Below are 21,440 nucleotides of genomic sequence, written 5' to 3'. Positions count from 1 at the left end.
GTAAGAATCTAAAAGATAGTATCTAAAGATAACAATGGAAGCAATTACAAAATTTAACAAGTTGAAATATTGTAATAAACACAATTCAAAAAACTCAATTCCATTTTACACAAGATCCAGCTCAAAATGGATTCCTGGGATCAAGGTGGACTATAAATATACAAGTGACAAAATATTAAAAGATTGTTTCTAGTCTCTGGCATTTTAAATTAGTATTTTAAATAACTCAGTTATGGTACTTGAAAAATAAGAAAACATTTTATTAGCATATTAGAAAGTCAAGTTATAAATGCAATATAGAAAGATCAAGTAGTGCTTCTTCTGGCAGGTAGCACTATTTTAGTCATCCCAATCATCTTCACACTCCAAGTCAGATTGAAACTCTTCATTACCTGCAAGAAAAGATCAAAGATGCAAGTAGTTTTATTCGCTGAAGCCATTATTTAAAATATTAGAAATATTTTTTTAAAAAGAGAAGAATAGAATAGAATCGGACTCTCATCCATACTTAGGCTGGAAGGTAAATTCTCGGTATATAATTTTGTCTTAAACAAAAATGTGAAAAGACGATGAGGTAAGGAATACAAATTTTAAGTGACTAGATGAGCTGCAAAAACAACAGGTAGGGAATTATTAGAAACAGCAATACTGCAGTCTCTGAATGAAAACTGGCAGTCCTCATCTCCTAATAGAATCTCTCAAATAAGCTCCCAGCTAGACAGTTGGCCATGACCTCCCACATATAGGATGCTCTCAAGGATATTTTCTCCAACTGACATTTAAAATTCAATACTTACAAAGTTACTGTTCTTAGGATATGGCAATATTTCACCCTTCCGGTTGTTGTTACTTCCCTAATCTTGTTCTTCAATTTCATCTCTGCTTCTATCACTCCCATTCCAATTTCAGTTTTAATGGGATATAAAACAACATTTAAGAACTAGAGACAAAAAATTGACTATAGAAAATGTTGTGACCCACCCTTTTAGGGAGTGATAAATGTATTTGTACAATGTGTTCAGCCAGTTTGTTGTTAGACCTAATGTCATTTAATCTTTGGGACTGATTGGCAGAGTATCTTAATTACAGTTTGTAAAAGTTTACTTACTTGAAATATAGATTAGGAAGACTCAATCTGAGGTTTATCACTACCTAACTTTTTTTTTTTATCTTCAGAACAGAAAAACAACGACAACCAGGGAACATCAGCTAGTTTAACCCCTGCAACCAGCCATACTAATCTGGCCTCAGTTTACTGTTTTGTCTGCTACAAGATCAAAGGGCAAAACAGTTTCTCATTATTAGTCCCAAAAATCTTTGGTTCTTAAAATGAAAATATAAATCCAATATACTAGGTTATAATTTATTCTCCCAAAATAAAAAGTAGCCTAAACATTTAGCATAAGTCTCAAGGATTTCAAGATCATTTAAATAATAAAACTTAGAAATTCAGAATATTTATCAAGCGTACTTAAAAATAACATCGACGGAATGAATTGTTCCATGTGACATTGAGGGAAAACTTATTTAGTTTGCAAACTTATGAATTTCAAAGGAGAACTCTTCATCAAGCAAGGGTGGGGGAGATCAATTGTTAAAGAATTTTTATTAAAATTTAGAGATGAGGATAAAAAAAATCTAATACAAACTAGGATAATATGACAAGAAAAAAAAAGCCAGGGATTTTTTTAAAAATAAGTAATAAATATATAAAGAAATTACTTCCCCCTTCATCATGACAAATACACATTTAGGAAGTTATCCCTTTCTCTGATACAACAACAATCTTTTCTTCCTAAATCTAATCTTTTATCTATAAATAGATTTTAAAGTGTCATAATTTTGTCCTAATCAGCAAAAATCCATTAATAGTTACCAGAAATAACATATTTTAACTTTAATCAAACACCCAACTTTACATGTGCCCTTCATTCTCCAAATAGTGCACGCATAGCTGACCTTCACTTTTTCTCCAAATAATTCTTCAAATACCTTGCCTGTTCTTGCGAGACCTGGGGAAGACCTCAAAGGCTTTCCTCGGTCAATACCTTGCTATGTTTTTGATGCTACAACCGGCTCTTCCGCCTCCCCTTAGCAATAATATCAATTTGATTTCTATAGCCATGTTAGAGGCATTGATTGTTTGAAGACAGCATTAGCTATGAAATAATGGGAGCAGGAGAAACTGATCACCTACTTCATTCACCTACTTCATGTTGGTTTCCTAAGCCATACAATCAACCTCATTTTCCTCCTCATACAGCTTTGGCATTCCAGTTTCCACTCCATTTCCTATCAATTCCAAATTGAACATGATCATAAGTCCATCTCAATTCACTGATGCCTAAGATGCCAATTTGTAATCATTTCATCTTTCTTTGAGCTGAGCTTTCCCATGTTCATTCTTATATTCCATGTTTCCGCTAATTCTGTCTTTGCAACTTCAGAAGTTCTTTACGTGGATCACAACAGTAGAAACTAGATATCCTTGAAGACTTTAATCTAGCTATGTCATAATACTATTAGTACTATTAGATTCTTAGTTGTCACTACATGTTTACTATTGCCTTATGCAATACAGTATATGAATAGATTCCTTTGCCATTGTTGCTAAAGTGATCATCTACCTCCAACATCTTGTATCACTGCTGCCTAATAAAGGGGCCTGCTTCTTTAGCTGGACAGCTGCATGGCCTTCACGCCTTGGGTGACCCTGCTAGGAATACATTTTCTTGGCCTGTACTCCCAGCATTCTTCACTCATACCTCCCAGGAAATCTCCCCCACCTCCACAAGTATAAATAGTCCTCAACTTATGACCACAATTGAACCTGAAATTTCTGTTGTTAAGCGAGACAGTTGAGTTTTGCCCATTTTACAACCTTTCTTGTTAAGTGAATCACTGCAGCCGATAAGTTTATAACTTATCGCTTCTCCGCTGACATTGCTTGTCAGAAGGTTGCAAAGGGCGATCACATAACTCAGGGATACTGCAACCATCATCAATATGAATCAGTTGATAAGTATATGAATTTTGATCATGTGACCATGGGGACATAGCAAAGGTCATAACTCTGAAAAATGATCATAAATCACATTTTTCAGTTCCTTTGTAACTTTGAACGATCACTAAACAAAACTGTTGTAAGTCGAGGACTACTTGTACAGCAGAACATGCTGGGGCTATGGGAGAGAGGAGCAGACATGCCCTAAACTGAAAGTATGTCTTGTAAGCAGGAAAGCTTTAGGCTGCACAGTAAAGGGGGAAAATCTAGTTACAAGGGCTATCATCCTATCTTATCCTATGCTATAATTTACAGTCTATTGTTGTTGGAACTATACTAGGCACCAGAAGAGGGAGCTCCCGTACATGGTATTCAAATATTTCTTTCAATAATCTTAAATGTTGAATATTGCTCTACAGAGAAATTATTCAGATTTTCATACTGAATTTACTCAGATTTACCTGGCCCTATTTTATATTTTTGAGTCTCATTTTTACTGATGTTATTGTATTTAAAGTTTTCATTTAACTGACTGGATTATTTTGAAAGACTATTCACCTCTAACTGGTATCTTAAAATGGTGCCCCAAGGAACTGTTTACTGTGTTAAGATGTAATTACTTAAATATGGTACATTGCTAACCATTTACATTTTTATATTAAAATGCATATATTTGATGAATTTCATATATTCAGTTAGTACTTTGTTCTTAATATTATATTATCCTTTTATATTAACTTGTTTCATGAAAAAGCATTTGAGAATAAATCTGTTTCTTGTTTTTAAAACATAGTAAGAGATGCAATAAAGCTGATTTGACAAAAATGATAGAAGACCAGCAAGAGTTAAGAGATTATGGTCTTTCTACATTATATCACAAACTACAATCTATCTAATTGCATATTTTACAACATAAACTTAATTTGAAATTTAAAAATAATACAGTACAGTTAATTCAACAAAAATAATAAATGGCTTCCTGTAAACCTTGGGGATACAATAATAGAGGCATTAGCAGATGACCCTCCAGATATATTCTGAACACAGAGACATATGATATTTTCAACAATTTGTTTCCAAGAAAGAAAAAATAAATATAGGTTGCCTGCTTCATTTTGTCTGGAGGTCTTTATGAATGATGATGGAGACTTAGTACATTCAACAGAGAACACTAAGGCAGTGCTCGAGTCTTTGTAATAGAACATATTTCATATTAACATACTCGAAATATCCTTTTCTGATCGGTCCAGAGACTCTGCACAGTGATTGGTTCAAATAACCTGTTGGGATTGGCTCACTAAGAATCAACCGTGATTGGCCCGGCCGATCGCGGTAGTTTCAAAGAGCTATCATTGGCTGCAAGCGGCGAGCAATCCCTATAAGAAGGGTTGTCGCGGCTCCAAGGTTGAGCACAGAACTTAACAAGAAATAAAGAGCTGAAAAGTCACACTGGTCTCTAGTCTCTTTCCCACAATCTAACAGAACAGATCCAAAATTATTCAGAACAAACAGAAGATCAAACATTTGATTAGCAAATGGTCTTTGAATAAATTGAATTGTAACTGACATCATAGATCAAATTAAAATATCCTCAGGAAATATTCGCATTTAAAAATAAAGTTTTTTTCTGAATTTTTTTTAGAAAAGGAGAAAGCAGGTCTTAAAGAGGTGTATGTTGTAAAATAATATAAATACGTAAATATCAAGGTCAATGTTTAAACTTCTATTGGAAAGAAAAATGTGTGTTTGTGGGTGTGGGTGTATATTCTACTTTTCTTCTTTTCACCAGAAGACTATAAAGAGTTTATGAAATTGGGAAAAACAGATCAAGATAAAGTAGGGAAATTAACTTATTTTCCCTTGTTCAGTTTAAAACCATAACAACAGTTCATTCAGTGTATATTCAGTAAACTGTTCACCTTTTATAATTTCAATCATTTATTGAAATTATAGAAGGGAATGTTTTGGTTCTTGGAGTTGGAGATATTTTTTTCTCTCAATCTTGATAAACTTGTTCATGCTAAAGAAATATAGGTGAATTGCCCCAAAATACTGTAGATTAAATATCATCACTATTACATGCGTAGAAATAGAAAATCTTTAGCAATTTTAATGGAATTTCTATTTTTCTCTTATTAATAAAATTTACACAGGAATACTCATGCTAGATGAGTATTCATTATCTAAACTAGGGGTGTCAAACTCACATCAACATGGAGGTGTCACATGATGTATAGAGACATTTCCCCCCCCTTTGCTAAATCGGGCATAGGCATGGCCAGTGTGTGATGCATCTGGCCCATTGGCCAAGACTTTGATAGCCCTGGTCTAAACTAACAGAAGTGGAAATTGCATGAATTGTTTTTGCAAACCAAATGAATAAAACTAGAGCCATGCAAAAAAAAAAATGATATACTGTTAAACAATTTAAAACACAATGTAATTAGAATCAGGACACAAACAGAATCCAATTCTGGATATACAATGAAGGATTCAGACAATCTGCAACCAACTAGGTCTAACGGAAGTAAGTAAGTCTTACAAAGTCATTTAATTAAGGTGAAGTATTTTGAGAAAAGCAAACAAATTTAGAAAACAACATTTATGCTGCCTTACAAAAGAGCCCTATATCACGATTTGTTAGTTCACACTGAAGTTTGCTATGGGAAGAGAATTCAGCAACTCCTCAATCATGTTTATGGCTTAGTATAGTATCCACCCGTCCAATGTTATTAAATGCTTTGCAATTAAAGCAAATACTAACTTGGCATAATGCATAATTTCAGCCACTGCCATGCAATGGTGCTAATGGAGGTTGGTTTTTTTTAGCCCTTAAAGATCCAGGAAGTTAATCTGGGCCTTCTGCCCTAGCTACTTACTCTAAAAAATCCAAAAGAGTGAGTTTGTCAAATGTAGGAGGTTTTCCAAGTTTGTATCAATAATAAATGAACAAATCCAATTAATCATTATAGGCCACACACATTTCTCATTGTCTGGTCCCAGTATTAAAAGGAAACATACAGTCAGTATTTCAATATTGGACTGTTTCTTAGGGATCAACTGACTATCCTCCAGTTAACATGTCTGGGCTTCTTTAAAAGAAATAGCATACACGGTGGCTTTCATTACTTCTTGCTGGGGGTGGGGTAGAGCAAATTAAATGTTTATCTACCTGAAGCAGGTATTGCTATGTGCCTCTTCTGAATTATATCCTCAAGTGCAGCTACTATTCCTTCATCTTTGGAAAGTTGATTTTGAGCCACCTGTTTCTCAGAAACAAAACAATAAATACTGAAACATTTTTAGGTGTTCAAGCCTATAATGGAACTAATTATTAATACAGCTGGCTAAACCATCCATTACTTATAGGGGGGAGAAAGAGTATTAAATACCCATTTTGTTGTTCATCTTTTCAATACTTTTCTGCTTGTTGTTGAGATGTACAACCCATCTTATTCTCAATATATAACATTTAAGGCCACTAAAACTCTTTACTGCATATTTTTTTTGCTTATACAGTATTTTCTAGCCTGTAACATTCAGTTACTCAGTTCCATTATCCTCAACTACCTGAAAGATTCTTGCAGGACTTTCAAAATCTAAAGTTCCTGTCAAATTTAATTACAAAATTACTTTTGGGACTAATCCTAAAATAATAATAAAAAAGAAAATACTTGCCGGTTTTAATGGTGTTCCTTTTTTGAGCTGACAAATTAAATCTTCTTGACTGACCGGAGTTAGGTGATAGTCACTCTGTGCCCTTTTCAGATGCTCCTCCTTCAAGCTTTGGATCAAATTATGGTGGGATGTCTTTTTGGAAGGAGACATGCAGGGTAATTGAGCTACGACTACAGAAGGAAGGTCTTTGTTACGGTCTAATCCATGTGATTCTGAAATGGAGGAAAGCAGGGCTAGGGTATTACTGCATATATCGTTCATTTGTGGTGTTTGGCAATGTAATCCTTTCCGTGACTGAGAATGAAATGCAGCTACCCAGCTGATTTATTTAATGGTTTGATTTCTATTTGATTTGTTAGCTAGTCAACTTAACCCAATCCACTTCAGTCCACATTTTCAATACATTAGATATACAAACCCCAAGTTAAATACAGGTGGCCCTTGATGTACGACTGCAATGGAGCCCCAAATTTCTGTCGTTGAGACATCTGTAAACTGAATTTTGACCCATTTTACCACCTTTCGTTGCCACATTGCCTTTCATTGTCACATTGCCTTTCATTGTCAAGTGAATCACTGCAGTTAAGGAACACAATTGTTAAATGAATCTGGCTTCCCCACTGACTTTGCTTGTCAAAAGGTCACAAAAAGTGGTCACATGACTCTGGGACGTTGCAACGATCATAAGTATCGAACCAGTTGCCAAGCATATTAATTTTGATTACATGATCATGGGGGATGCTGCAAAGGTGGCAACTGAGAAAACCAGTTGTAAGTAACTTAGTGCTGTTGTAATTTTGAATGATCACTAAACAAACTGTTGTAAGTCAAGGACAACCTATAAACTAGTAGTTCCCAAAGTTCCTCGTAGGGCACAATTCAGGGGTGGGATTCTACCAGTTTGGTACCATTCCCGGTAGTTTGGAGAACCAGTAAAATGGCCCCCTGGCTGGCCCTGCTCCTCTCTGCCCGCTCCGCCATTCCCTGCCCAGTCAGTCCTTATTGCGCATGCATGACATTGCGCTCACGCACAACAATCGTTGATGGCCATAGCGGCATGTTGGAGAAGCGGAACAAGCAAAGCCAGAGGTTGTAATTTTCGCTGCAAAAAGCCTTCAGACGCCATGTGGTTTTTTTGTGGCATCTAGAGGCTTTTTGCTGCGAAAATTACTGACCTCCAGCTTTGCTCTGCTTCTCCAACACTCCACTGCCACGGCATTCTACGCATCAGCTATGCAGTCTCACTCCATTGACTGCTGTACTACTCTGCTCGGACTTGCTTGGGCAAGTCCCTCCAGTGCAGTGGGCTCAATGGGGTGGACCTGCAGGGCCAGCGTCTAGAATGCGGCCGCAGCAGCACGTTGGAGAAGCAGAGCAAAGCTGGAGGTCAGTAATTTTCGCTGCAAAAAATCTCCAGCTGTCGCATGTTTTTTTTGGAGTGGCTGCAGTCCAGCCACACCAAAAAAAAACCATGGGCAGCTGCAGGCATTCGTGACAAGGGTGATGTGGGCTGATGGGGAGCCCAGCGACAACAATGGCTCAGCCCTGGCTTGCCTTCCCTGGCAGCCAGCCATGGGAGGAAGGTAGAGTCACGGCCATGGGACAATGAAAGAGGTGGTCATGGGGGAGGAAACAGGGAAATTAAGGGTCAGGGCCTATGAAAGGGGAAATGGGGTGATGCAGGATTATCCCAGGCCTTTGACAGATTAGGCCATGCCTGCCTGGGCAGAAAATAGGTAGATAGGTTAAGGAAGGGATAGAGAGAGAGAAAGAGAGAGAGAGAAAGAAAGAGGGAAAGAGAGAAAGAGAGAGTGTAAGAGAGGGAAAGAGAGAAGGAACATACAAGAAAGAAAAGAAAGAAAAGGGGAGAGAGAAAGGAAGAGAAAGGAAAAAAGGGATAGACAAAGAAAGGGGGGATGGAAGGGACAGAAAGAAAGAGAGAGTGAAAGAGAAAAAAGAGAAAGAGGGAATGAGAGAAAAAAGAAAGAAAGGGGGAGGGAAGAGAAAGTGAATGGGATGTGGAGGGAGGGAGAGAGAAAGAGAGAGAGAAGGAAGAGACAAGAAAAAGGGAAGAAAAGGAGAGAGAAAGGAAGAAAAACGATAGACAAAGAGGGAGGAGGGATGGAAGGGACAGAAAGAAAGAAAAAGAAAGAAAGAAAAAAGAAAGAAAAAAAGGGAGGGAGGAAAAAGTGTATGAGATATCTAGTCCAACCACCTGCTCCAGCAGGGTTAGAAGTGTGTGTGTGTGTGTGTGCGCACGCGCATGGCTGTCAAAACTCCAAAAACAGGTCAAGTGGTTCTGGGCAGGTCCGTCATAAATTAGAACACTTACTAAGCAACTGGCCATTAAGCGAGGACCACTTATATTTGGTTTGCTAGTCACATGGTCACCTGGCCACGCCTACCCAGTCACATGACCACCAAACCATGCCCATCTGGTCATGTGACCAGCAAGCCACGCCCATCCGATCATGTGATGACCAAGCCACACCCACCCAGTGAGCCACGCCACCTAGTCACATGACCACCAGGCCACGCCCACAAATTAGGTCACGCCCACAGAACCAGTTGTTAAGAAATTTGAATCCCACCCCTGGGCGGGGGGCACTGAGAATGACTTTGTAGCACCAAGTGGGCAGTGGATTGAAAAAGTTTGGGAGCCATTGCTATAAACCAACATTTTGACATAAATAGCAGTTCTGACTGTTTCCTGGTAGAGGAATACAGTGTTACTAAATGGAATTATTCAACATATATTTTATATTCAGGATCTTACATTTATAATTACAGGTCTTAAATTGTTATGTAACCATTGGACAAACTTAAAGGATGTTACCCATTAAGTTATAAACATGAACTGGAAGCTACAATATTTGTGTAGTAACATTACATGTATGTACAACATTACATGTACAGCTGACTGCTATACATCATTGTCCAAGAATACCTTTTGTCTCTTTTAAAACAGTTTGGATTCCTCCTTGATTCTCAATAATTTCAAAAATCTTTTTTGATGTTCTCTTGTCCTTCAGGTGATCTTGTGTTATACCGGCTTGAGTAAATATCATCTTTAATTCCGGCTCTATATTGGTCTGCAAAATAAATCCATGACAACAACTTATATCAGAAGAATGGTAATGAGCCTCTTTGCTTCCAGTTCACCAAAATCATTAGGATTTATGTGGGAAAATCAAATAATACATACAATGCACCCAAAATGATGTTGCAAGATGCAATATAACTGTTTCATTGTGGCTTAGCAGGCTATGAGAGATCAAAGTGTTGGGAGATATTTTAAGCTTTCCCTTGCTAAATTATAATACTGTTTGGGGGAGTAGTTGTAAACATTGCCACAGCAAACATGAATATTTACTATAAAAGGAGCAAAGAATAATAAATAATAAAAATAAGTTTTTTACAATTGCAGATATGCCCATTTGCTTCAAGCATACGAGAAACTTCTATAAAATCTCATTGCACACCATGAATCATTTAGAGCAGGGGTCTCCAACCTTGGCAACTTTAAGGCTTGTGGACTTCAACTCCCAGAGTTTTTCAGCCAGCTGGCTGAGGAACTCTGGGAGTTGAAGTCCACAAGCCTTAAAGTTGCCAAGGTTGGAGACCCCTAATTTAGACCACTATTTTCTGACACATTAAGTGAAAGTATAAATTTAACAAACAGAAAACCAGTTTTAATATCAAGACTTTCAAAATAAATACAAATGGGAAAGATATGATCCCAAAGGAGTAGTTATAGACCTTGGCAACTACTTACAACAAAATCCGTTTGGGGGCTCCATCCAATGTGACACAGATGTCTAAAATATATTAAAATTTTAATCAGTATCTGAAAATGTACAGACATATGTATCACCTCCCATAGTACATGCTATGATTTTTAAATTTATTTTCCATCCCCCAGCACAAATAGAGGCATATTCTAAGATGCAACTGTTCAAAAGAAGATAGCAAAGATAAAATGCTTATAATATACATGCACGTATTTGTTCTTGCTTACTTGAAATTATTAGGAGATCCAATGTAAGTTTTGGTCAGTCTTTTTCTTTTTAGTTTTCCTCTCTTCGTTCTCTCAAGCATTTTTTGAATAATATAAAATGAGAAAGGTGAGTCCTTGCATTTTGGCGATCTTGCATTTGAATGAAGCATAGGCAATGGACTAGCTGCTTTGGATATAGATGCTAAAAGACAGAAGAGATGCAACTGATATATCCTACATTATTGAGTGCCAGACAATTTCAAACATAAGTTAATTGCTGCAAAAAAAGTTGTTCAATCTCATATATGTAGTTTTTATTTCCAAGTTTGTTTGGGAAAGCAAGCTAGCTTTTTCCACAAGGGGTTTTAATCAGCAAATTAAATCAATTTCAGTATAACATGTAATGTTTAAAAGTATTTTTTTCAAATTTTATTAACCACTTTGAATACTCCCCAGACAGAATGCAAGTCAAATGAATAACTTTTAAGTTGAACTTGATATAATTGACTAGAAAATATTTTTAAAGCATTGCTAAAACATTTCAATCTGATTAAATCCATCATCCTACCTCACAGGTTGTTGTTAAAAGAAAAAACAACAGTAAGGAATATAATATATATTACATTTATATTCTAGAGTATATAAAACTAAAATCTCCTTTATTACAGTAATTGCACCATTTCACAACAGAAAAAATATAAATATAAATATAACACAGAAAAATATAAAATACTCCTATTAAAGCCTCCCATTCCTTAATTTTTTCTGCTGAGTAGGGGGGAAAAGAAGAATAGTTTCTTTTTAAAATACCCAATTTACCAAATGTTATTCCTTCTCCTTGTAGTGCCATTTTATCACAAGTTAGGTTACACTCTTTTCTGCAGCCTTTAGCAGTAACACTCCTTAGTAGAGCAATTAACGAGTGAACTTAAATAATAAGGGAAATGTAAGTGCAGCTGTGAATAAACTCAGCCCAACAGTTGACGCTTTCTCCTTGTTCCACAGCATAATTTCAACTAATTGATTTCAGGGTCGAGGACTTGAATCCTAAAGGTAGACTGAAGATAGTTAATCAGCATGAAATTCTAATAGACAAACCCTGCAGTGAATTATGGGTAGTTTCCCAAGATGAAAATTCCAGTTGTTGTTTTAGTACATTACCCTGAGCTGCTAGGGTTACTAGCCAACATAACTAGTAATGAGGAGAACTGCAGTCCCAAAACAATTGGAAAGGGATGTATTGGAAGTTGTATTGTGTTGTTTGTAATGAACAAGAAATGTGCTGAAATTCCAAGTATATTTCAGAAATGATCCATAGAGCCAGTTTGGTCTAGTCGTTAAGGTACCAGGCTAAAAACCAGGAGCTCGTGAGATGCAGTGCTGCCTTAAGCCATGAAAACTGGCTGGGTGTCTTTGGGCTAGTCACTCTAATTCTCAGCCCAACTCACCTAACAGAGTTGTTGTTCTGGGGGAAATAGAAGGAAGGTATTGGATATATTTGCCATCCTGAGTTATTTATAAAACAATACAGATGAAATATAAATTAAAAAAATGGTACCAAATGAATGGCCAAATGCTATATTCATATAGCATATTAAGCCATGGTTTACTTAACTATAATTTGATAGTTAACCAGATGCAGCTGAGTTCATACATTTCAAGTCAAAATACAATAAGCCACAATACATGAATCCAATCCGAGGTTATGCATGCATGATCCACTAAGCCAAAAGTTGAAATTGAGTTAATTTAACATTTAACAATTTAACAAATATAACATTTGTTGCATTGTACCCACACTGGGCTTTTTAATCAAAGGCTTGACTGACCCACAATTTCATTTACAGTATTTCTAATCAAGGCTTGTAGTGTTTCAAATGGAACAATAATCATAGGAGTCTGATTAAGAAGTCCTGATGGACAGTAAAATGATGCCACACTCAACCAGATGTTTGGATTTCGTGTATCATCAAACATCGCATGGAGAGAATACTGTAGACCATGGGTGTCAAACTGGCAGCCCACAGACCGGATGTGTTACATGCAGGCCACACCCACCCCAGCTCTGTGAAGGGGAAAAAGTCATAAAACCTGTGACATGAGTTTGACACCCACACTGTAGAATTTGAGGTACACTTATATTTGCAGTGCAAGCATCCAATCATCCTTCAAACATTATAAAGCTCTTCAGGCCAGAAAGTGGGCTAGTCATATATTCACTCTAAGAGAGGGAAATCAAAATGCTTATGTTGGTATAAATATTCCAGATGGAATGCTGGTGCAGATTTGTTCATCTGCAACTCTCATCTGGCTCAACTTATTTTTCCAGATTCCATATGGCCTATATGGAGACACCACTTTATACCCACTGTTTTATTACATTATATTTAATCTGGTTTCCTGATCAACACATTGAAAAGCAATTCAGGGTTTATTCAGATAGTGAAGCAGATTCCTATGCATAATTGCAGGCGATAAGCATAATAAAAGGGAAACTAACTCATATAGTACCTCTGTGTCCCACAAACATCTCTTGTTGTTCATTTAGGAAGAAATTAAACTGAATATTTAAGTAGTCAAAATTAAAAGTATAAATGCTTAAGTACACAATATAACACTCTGGAGAGTGGCCTGCTTATAAACAGTAACCAAGCAATGTGTAAGGATCAGAAACAGGATTATGGTTTCCTTCATGCACCACATCTAAGAAGACAAGCCAGAAATGTCATTTAGTTTTCCTTTCCATCCATCCCATCAGCACACAAGTGCTAGATGCTTTGTAGTAAGGACATTGCAGTCTTCAAATAGCTCTTTTTCCCACTGCCTATATTGGTTTGATTTAGCATTCTCTGAATGGTGCTCTTTAACCTTAGCAACTTTTAAGATGTTTATGCTTCAGCTCCCAGAATTCCCCAGAGAGCAAAAGGCTTGGAAGCACTGATATCTGGAAGATGTCTGGTTACTATTACTTGTGAATGGTACAGGGCCCTCTTGTGGTGTTATGTATGCAATGTAATCTGAAACATGCCATCATTATTTTATAGCAGTGTTTTTCAAACTTGGCAACTTCAAAATATATGGATTCTAACTCCCAGAATTCCCCAGCCAAGAGGCTGGAAGTTGAAATCCATACATCTTAAAGTTGCCAAGTTTGAAAAAATGCTAATTTAGAATTTTTCAGGTTGTTGTATGCCCCAAATGTAGCATTTGAATTACACTACTACTAAATAATTTTGTTCCGGAAATGAGGGAAGTATTAGGTAGCAATTTTTATAACTTTGGATGTAAAGCTAACATTTCTCTTTCATAGTCATTACATGTGCTTTTAAACTGATACATTAGGGATCAATATACATTAGAGATTAGGGCACATTAGGGATGGGAAAAACTGCTTTTCCATTCTGAATTTTTATTAAATAAGTAGTTTTAACATGCACAGCCATGAATTTTATACAAAAAAACTAGAAGCATACAAGCACAGGATAGTTTCCTTGTGGGTTATAATATAGAGTTACACAATTCATTTCATATTAAGTATTGAATTCTGAGAGTTAATGTCCACAGACCATAAAGGTACCATAGTTGCCCAATCCTAGTTTAGGTCTGTGGAAATTGAGAAGTCAAGATGGTGGACCTGACCATGCAGTGAAAACTCCAACTCATTACAGGTAGTCCTTGACTTACAACAATTTGCTCAGTGATTGTTCGAAGTTACAACGGCACTGAAAAAAAGTAACTGATGACCCTTTTTCACACTTATGACCATTGCAGCATCCCCATGGTCACATGACGTGATCAAAATTCAGATGCTTGGCAACTGACTCGTATTTATGAAGGTTGCAGTGTCCCGAGGTCATTTGATCACCTTTTGTTACCTTCTGACAAGCAAAGTCAATGGAAAAGCCAGATTCACTTAACAACCACATTACTAACATAACAACTGCAGTGATTCACTTAACAACAGCATCACAAAAGGTCATAAAATGGGGGCAAAATTCACTTAACAACTGTCTCACTTTGCAACAGAAATTTTGGGCTCAATTGTGATTGTAAATTGAAGATTACCTGTATTTACATATGTTGCAGACACACAAAGGAACGTAGCTTCAATCACACAGTTGTTGAACCTATTTGACGTTTTTTAATCCTTCCTTCCTGCAAAGATCTGTGATAGATTGTAAAAACAAAAAACAAAATGAAGGAACTCAGAGGTATATGCAATCATCCACCTGGCTAATTTGCTGCCCTGTTTTACTTATAGATTCAAGTCAGTGTTAACTCTTCATAATTGCCTAGACAAGCCCCTGCAATGGCTTGCCCTTGCCTGCTTCCTAGGGCTGAGAGACAATTACTGGCCCAAGGTCACCCAGCTGGCTTTGTCTAAGCAGGACTAGAACTCGCCCCGCTGGCTTCAAACTTGATGCCTTAAGCCACGGGTGTCAAACTCATGGCGTCATGTTGCTGTCACGTTACGTATTGTGACATTTTCCCCTTTGCGGAGCTGGGATGGGCGTGGCCTGCGTGAGCTGCCAGTTTGACACCCCTGCCTTAACCACTACACCAAACTGGCTCTAAAGTAATTCCTTTCTATTTATTTACTTACTAAAAGGGAAGAAGAAAAGAAAGGATCCTGCAAGAAGAAATAGGGGACTGTGAAAGGCCTCATGTCAACGTCAAACCACTTGGCTCTGGCCTGGACATCAGCCAATCCCACTTCCTCCACTGATGTTGACATCTACGTCCTTTTTGGGTTGCAATATGTTGTTTGGCCTACTTTTAACGATGGAGACTTATTTGTTTCTTTGGTAAGAAGGGACTAATGATATTGTTCAGTATTTTCTCCAGGGCAGGAGCAGCTGGATAAAATCTGACAGGAGAAAAGGTTATATAAAATAAGAGATCAGAACAGATGAATATATAAAATGAACAGATGTGTGTGATACTGGGAGCAGAGCCTAGGTCTCCCCTTTCCTAGATGAACACCTTACTGTTTCTTCAACTTTACTTTGAAGATCAGAGGAATAAGAGAAGAAGCTACAGGCTAGGTTTACCCCTTTGGTTTCTTTGTTTTTATGCCTGCTATAAATAAAACACAATGTAAAGGGCATTTTAGGAATATGGGCAAGATATTTTTGAATTCTTCTGTTCTCAGTTATTGTATATCTTCAATAATTGCTTGCCAAGCAGACATTCAATAAAGGCATCTTTTTTCTATCACTTCCTCTCCCTTGTGTGTAGCTATTAATACCAAATTAAAAGGAGAAATCAAGACAGCTCTAACACAAAGATATTAGATATTGTCAGCTTATATTAGTGCCTGTATTCTCAGTATTACTCAAGTCGAACTGTCCAGCATAATTCTGGGATATGCTGGTATGGGAAAAAGAAAATAACAGGAGTGTTTCATAAATGCTTCAAGTAGCTCAGACATACTTTCCCCTTGATTTCAAGAACTTTTCTCTTTTTCAGACTCTACTCCCCATTTTTAACACTAGAGGGCAATGCTTTCCAATGACAATGAAATCAAAATTAAAACCATGAAAAAAGGAGAAAATGGAGTAGTGTTTATATTCAGTGGTGGGTTTCCAAATGTTTTCCTACCAGTTCTATGCGCTTCAGTCAGAGATGGCATTTGCCGGTTCTCCAAACTGGTCAAAATTTCCGCTACAGGTATGCCAGAACCGGTCCGAACCAGCTGAATCCCACCTCTGTTTATATTATATGGTTATATGAATTTCAGTGAAACAACTTCAATTACTGAGTGAACTAGAAATATTACGACATAAATATTACGACCGTCATATACAAAAGCAATGGTGAAATGGATATTGTAGTATATCAAATGTTATGGGCAGGACTATCAGTTTGCTTCTCTTTTAAAACAAATCAGAAGGTGGTATTCTTTTAGGAGAAATCAGTAGAGTCTTCTCCAGGAAGTAAGTCTTACATAGTGTGTTTGGGATCGAGGAGGGGGAAACAGAAGGTCTAGTTGTGATCATATTTTACCCTCTATAACAGGGCTGTCAAACTCCCAGCCCGCGAACTGGATGCGTCGTATGCTGGCCACACCCACACCAGAGGTGGTATTCAGCAGATTCTGACCAGTTCTGGAGAACCGGTAGCGGAAATTTTGAGTAGTTCGGAGAATCGGTAGCGGAAATTTTGAGTAATTTGGAATACCACCTTTGACTGGCCCCACCCCCATCTATTCTCTGCCTCCTCAGTTTCAGCTGATCAGCTGGGTCTTCTTTTGTTGCCCTGCAGAGGAGAACAGAGCTGGAAAGCAGGTTAGTGGGGTGGGGAGAGAATGAGGATTTTACAGTATCCTTCCCCTAGAGCGGGCTGGGAATGGAGATTTAACAGTATCTTTCCCCTGCCACACCCACCAAACCACACCCACAGAACCAGTAGTAAAAAAATTTGAATCCCACCACTGGCCCACACCCATCTTAGTGAAGGTGTAAAGTCCTAATACATCACATGATGTCATGATGTGAGTTTGACACCCCTGCTTTATAAGTTTGGTGTAATGCACCAGGCTACAAGATTGGGAGTTCTAGTTCCACTTAGGCATAAAGCCAGCGTATGACTTTGGGCCATTCACTCTTGCTCAGCCCTGTGATACAGGCAATGGCAAATCATTTCTGAAAAACCTTGCCATGAAAACTGTAGGCATTACTTCAGGCAGTCGCCAGGAGTCAAAAACTGCCTTGAAGGCACAAAACATGTTAGTCCACTAGACTCTTTTGTAAGTAGCTCCTTAGTTCAATGTTTATCTTGTTTCCCTGATTATTCCGGTCTCAGACGAGAAATTCCTATGCTTATGTTTGTAGCTACTGTTGGGTTTCCATACCTCATCTGGTTTTTATTAATTGATTCAACATTTTAATTTTTGTTCAATGAAGTTAGCATGATACTGTATAAGAAAACATGTCAGTAGCACGCCTTTCAACAAGGTACTTGCAAAGCTAGAAGCATTTTTAGAAGATTAAAAGGCTGCTGGTTCATTATGTGATTTTTCATTGTGATTTTTCCTAATTAGGAAAAGCACCTGTGGAATTTCTTTCCATTGTTTTTTGCATTCTCTCAGTGAAAATGTCCAAGTTCCAGAGTGACTGAATTTCTCACTTCCCTTTCTGTTTCCTCCCTGGGTGTTTCTGCCTCCCTTCACATACTGAGAGCACTGAAACAGAGCAGTTGCCAGTTAGTGTGACGAAAGACCTCTGCAGCCATGTAATAGAAACACAAGACTGATAGAAGGGAATATTTGTACCTCAGGATTGAATAAATTGTGGGGTCCCTGATGCTCTTTGAGCTGGGTTGTCTTCTTGCAGATATTTCATGCAATATCTGCAAGAAAACAACAAAGCTCAGGGAACAAGGTATATATGTATATATGTAATCAAGATCGTTTGCGGCCATTTGTTCCTCTTCCTTTAGTTTCACATGCGACTTTGTAATATGGCCTAGTTGAATAATTCAGCTGTATTTTTATTTTAGAATTCAGACTGTCATGTATTTCAATTGTTGTAGTTCAGTCCTCATCAGAGGTGGGATGCTACCAGTTCAGCCCAATTCTATAGAACCTGCAGCTGCAAAGAGCAGTTGACACCAAACCGGTTCAGTGTTTGGCCCGCTTGCCTGTCCGGGCTCTAGGCTGTCCTTTATTCCCTGCTTTTCCCTCCTCAGATGCTTTGTGCGGCATAGCTGAGGTTGAAAAAGCAGGAAACAAGAGGATTTTCAAATGTTGCGCATCTGAGCGCAGCGCTTGGCAGCTGTCCAGGCAGCACAGCTGATGATTTCTTGCAAACACTGCACACACGATTGTCCCCAGTTCGGAGAATCGGCAAATCGCTCCACTGGCTGGGCCCTCCCTTCCCGCCCACTCACTCCTTATCTGGCATGTGAGCCATCCAACTTGCCTGGTTTGGTAAGTTGCTATTTTTCCTCCCCAGCCCCCCCATCAGCAGTTCTGCTCTGCCAGATTTAGATTAGCTAGAAAGCAGGAAATCCAAGGATTTCTTGCTTTCTAGCTAATCTAAAAGCAGAGCCAAACCTTCCTTAGGACTGAACTTTTCAGTGCAGTCTCAGGTAGGCGATTGCAGATAAATAGATCTCTAAGTGAATCTGTGATTCTGTGAGCAACTCAATCTGCCTGCCTGCTTTTGGGTAAAAGTTGCTCTTTTTTTATAAAAAACTCAGTATATACATAAATATTTATAATATGTACATACAAGCCACGCCCACCCAGTCACATGACCAAGCCCCACCCACAGAACTGGTTAAGAAATTTAAATCCCACCCTGGTCCTCATCAGAGAACAAACCTCCAAATATGTTGGGTTTTTTTAATCACTTTACCGGCCAGGTTTGAGCAGTGAGTTTGATGTTAGTGATGTTAGCCTATTTATTGAACCATATCTTCCCCAAATACCCTACTTATGAGAATGCAGGCAATTTTTCCTGAACACATTTGCATTTTTTCACTACATTGTTTACATAAGAATTTCTGCTCCTTCCTTGTTTTTATTAGCTCATCATCTTGCTCTAACTATTCTGACATCTTTCACATTGAGACTGGAAAGAAGATTCTCCTACATTCAAAGTAAGTAGGCTCAAATGTTATATCTTTTTGCCTTTATGCCAGCCTTGATTTTGAGAAATGAGTGAAGGAATTTGAGCAGGGAAAAATTAAAGGAAGAAATCTCCACTGAGGACAATTCCTTTAGATGTTATTTCTTTTATATTAAAGATTGCAAACTACCAAAAGTTTTGATATTGTTTACAACTCCGCAAAAAAGATTATGACAGAAATATTTATCGTGATATGAATGCTAGAAAATCTGGAATCTTTGTGTATACATTTAGACATAGGTATGTGAAACATTTGCTTCTATTTTCATATCCATGGTGCTCAGAAATAAGGAAAAATATAGAGACGCTAAGGTGGGTAGTAACTGTCTAATAACTTAAATAGCTTTGCATGCCAAAAGCATTGACTTTGCTGCTACACCTTTGGAATCTAATTTGCTGGAGCCACACAAGGCAACCAAGATATAATTAAACTTGAATTTGGCTGGATTCCCCACTACTGTACATGTATGCTAAAAACTAAGTGACATTTTTTTTTGGCATAGTGCAGTGTGAGGTCACTGAGTGGTTGTGGTTCAAACAACAGTGAACTAGGACAGGGGTCTCCAACCTTGGCAACTTTAAGCCTTGTGGACTTCAACTCAGCTGGCTGAGGAACTCTGGGAGTTGAAGTCCACAAGGCTTAAAGTTGCCAAGGTTGGAGACCCCTGACTAGGAGGTGGTCAATTAGAAATTACCTTAATCTAGTTATATGATCCCACTCCATATTGTTAATTTGGAGTACAGTGTGCTGTGAGAACCAGACAAAGGCTTTAAGTAAATTAATTACGGACAAGGGCTTGATGCAGACCATCAGAGATTGGATCTACACATTAACTAGCTCCTAATTTGCTTAACGAGTGATTTAATCACTGTTTTTAGAGGAAACGCACCATAGGCTTAGTACATACGATAAAGTCCGAAGGCCATGCTATATAAATCACACTGCCGCAACGGCAATACAAAGGGAAAAGCCAGTTTAGCATTGTAAGAAAGTTTGGCCTAAAAAAGTGAGGCCCAAGTCACGACTACAGGTGTGCGCCACGAGGTGAACTGTGTCACTTGCATCAATCTCTTCGCGCGTGTTTGGCGCCACAATAGCACCCCGGTGGCTTCCCCTCCCGGACGGGTAAACTTGACCCTGTTGCTTCGCAGCGTCCCGGGACACGCGGCGCTGGGTCCTGCCACCGCTGCCCTGAAACGGAAAGTGAAACCTAAGGAGAAATCCGTGCAGGTCCACCCTTGTCCAGAGTGGCGGGCGGAGCTCTTTGACGGGCAAAAGGAACGCCCCGTTGCAAGACGCCGGCGCAGGGAGAGACGGCAGAAAGGGTCGTCGTCATCGTCACTGCGGCGCAGCTGCTCCCTCGCCTAAGAGGAGGAGGAGGAGGAAGAGAACGATGGCCTTCGCCTGGAGCCCCCTCTGGAGCCTTTTCGTCCTTCTGGGTTTCCTGCTGCCGCCCGGCGGTGAGTGACAGACGTTGGAGGGAAGAGCTGTCTGGGCGCCGGTGGGGTGAGCAGCCCTCTTCTGTGGAACCGGCTGACGTACTCGAGGCTGCCGCTAAAGGCAGGGACGAAGGACCGGCGATCCTGTGTTTCGTTTGAATCAAGGGTCATGGCCGTACCTTCTCACGGCTGGGTGACGTTACAGCTCTCATCAGTCCCGCTTAGCCTGCAGTCAGGACTGTTTGGAATAATGGGTTGTAGTTCAACACGGCGCCAGGTTTGGGCAGGTTGTCGTTGTGATCAGGACACCGTTGGAGGGGTGGCAGAAATTACCCGAACCGGAAGGCCCCAGACACGCAATGTGTTTTTCACTTGCGATGATCACAATAGGATTAAATTGGCGATCATTCTTATTGCTGAATGAGATCCAATTTGCTAGGGGCAGATTGTTTAGCTAAGCATCGTCTGTGAGTGGCTTCCTCACAGTTTCCCAGGTTTGTCTTGAAGAGAAGCAAGGGACATGCAATTTGTTCTTACCAAAAGCCCCATCTAATTCATTTTACAGCACTTGTCTGCCTATGTGTCCTAAAGTCTCCAAAGTGGAATTTCCATGATATCAAAACCAGACTGACTCACTGCTGTGGTCTGTGCAATGACTTCTTTGTTATTTGCCTCTGTATGAACTTCT

General features: G+C 38.7%; 2 protein-coding genes across 2 annotated transcripts in view; one reads left to right on the top strand and one right to left on the bottom strand.

Annotated features, from left to right (window-relative positions):
- Positions 1–242: 242 nt before the first annotated feature.
- Positions 243–21,440, bottom strand: part of LOC113449807 (uncharacterized) — a 47,085-nt gene continuing 25,887 nt past the window's right edge. Inside the window, exons 2-7 of the mRNA XM_087923979.1 lie at positions 10,701–10,881; positions 10,458–10,500; positions 9,630–9,774; positions 6,683–6,894; positions 6,177–6,267; positions 243–392 (exon numbers count right to left, since the gene is read on the bottom strand). Of these exons, the coding sequence (XP_087780105.1) occupies positions 340–392; positions 6,177–6,267; positions 6,683–6,894; positions 9,630–9,774; positions 10,458–10,500; positions 10,701–10,849 (693 nt within the window). The 5' untranslated portion in view covers positions 10,850–10,881 and the 3' untranslated portion in view covers positions 243–339. The remainder of the gene's footprint in view (positions 393–6,176; positions 6,268–6,682; positions 6,895–9,629; positions 9,775–10,457; positions 10,501–10,700; positions 10,882–21,440) is intronic.
- SHISA5 (shisa family member 5) overlaps positions 20,512–21,440 on the top strand; it is a 40,362-nt gene continuing 39,433 nt past the window's right edge. The window contains exon 1 of the mRNA XM_026724671.2: positions 20,512–20,773. Coding sequence (XP_026580456.1) covers positions 20,707–20,773 — 67 coding nt within the window. The 5' untranslated portion in view covers positions 20,512–20,706. The remainder of the gene's footprint in view (positions 20,774–21,440) is intronic.

Source organism: Pseudonaja textilis, chromosome 2, assembly GCF_049901715.1.
Source record: "Pseudonaja textilis isolate UNSWEBS1 chromosome 2, rPseTex1.2, whole genome shotgun sequence".
NCBI lineage: Eukaryota > Metazoa > Chordata > Lepidosauria > Squamata > Elapidae > Pseudonaja > Pseudonaja textilis.
Note: the sequence above shows the minus strand (reverse complement) of the source record. Positions and strands in the feature narration are given on the sequence as shown.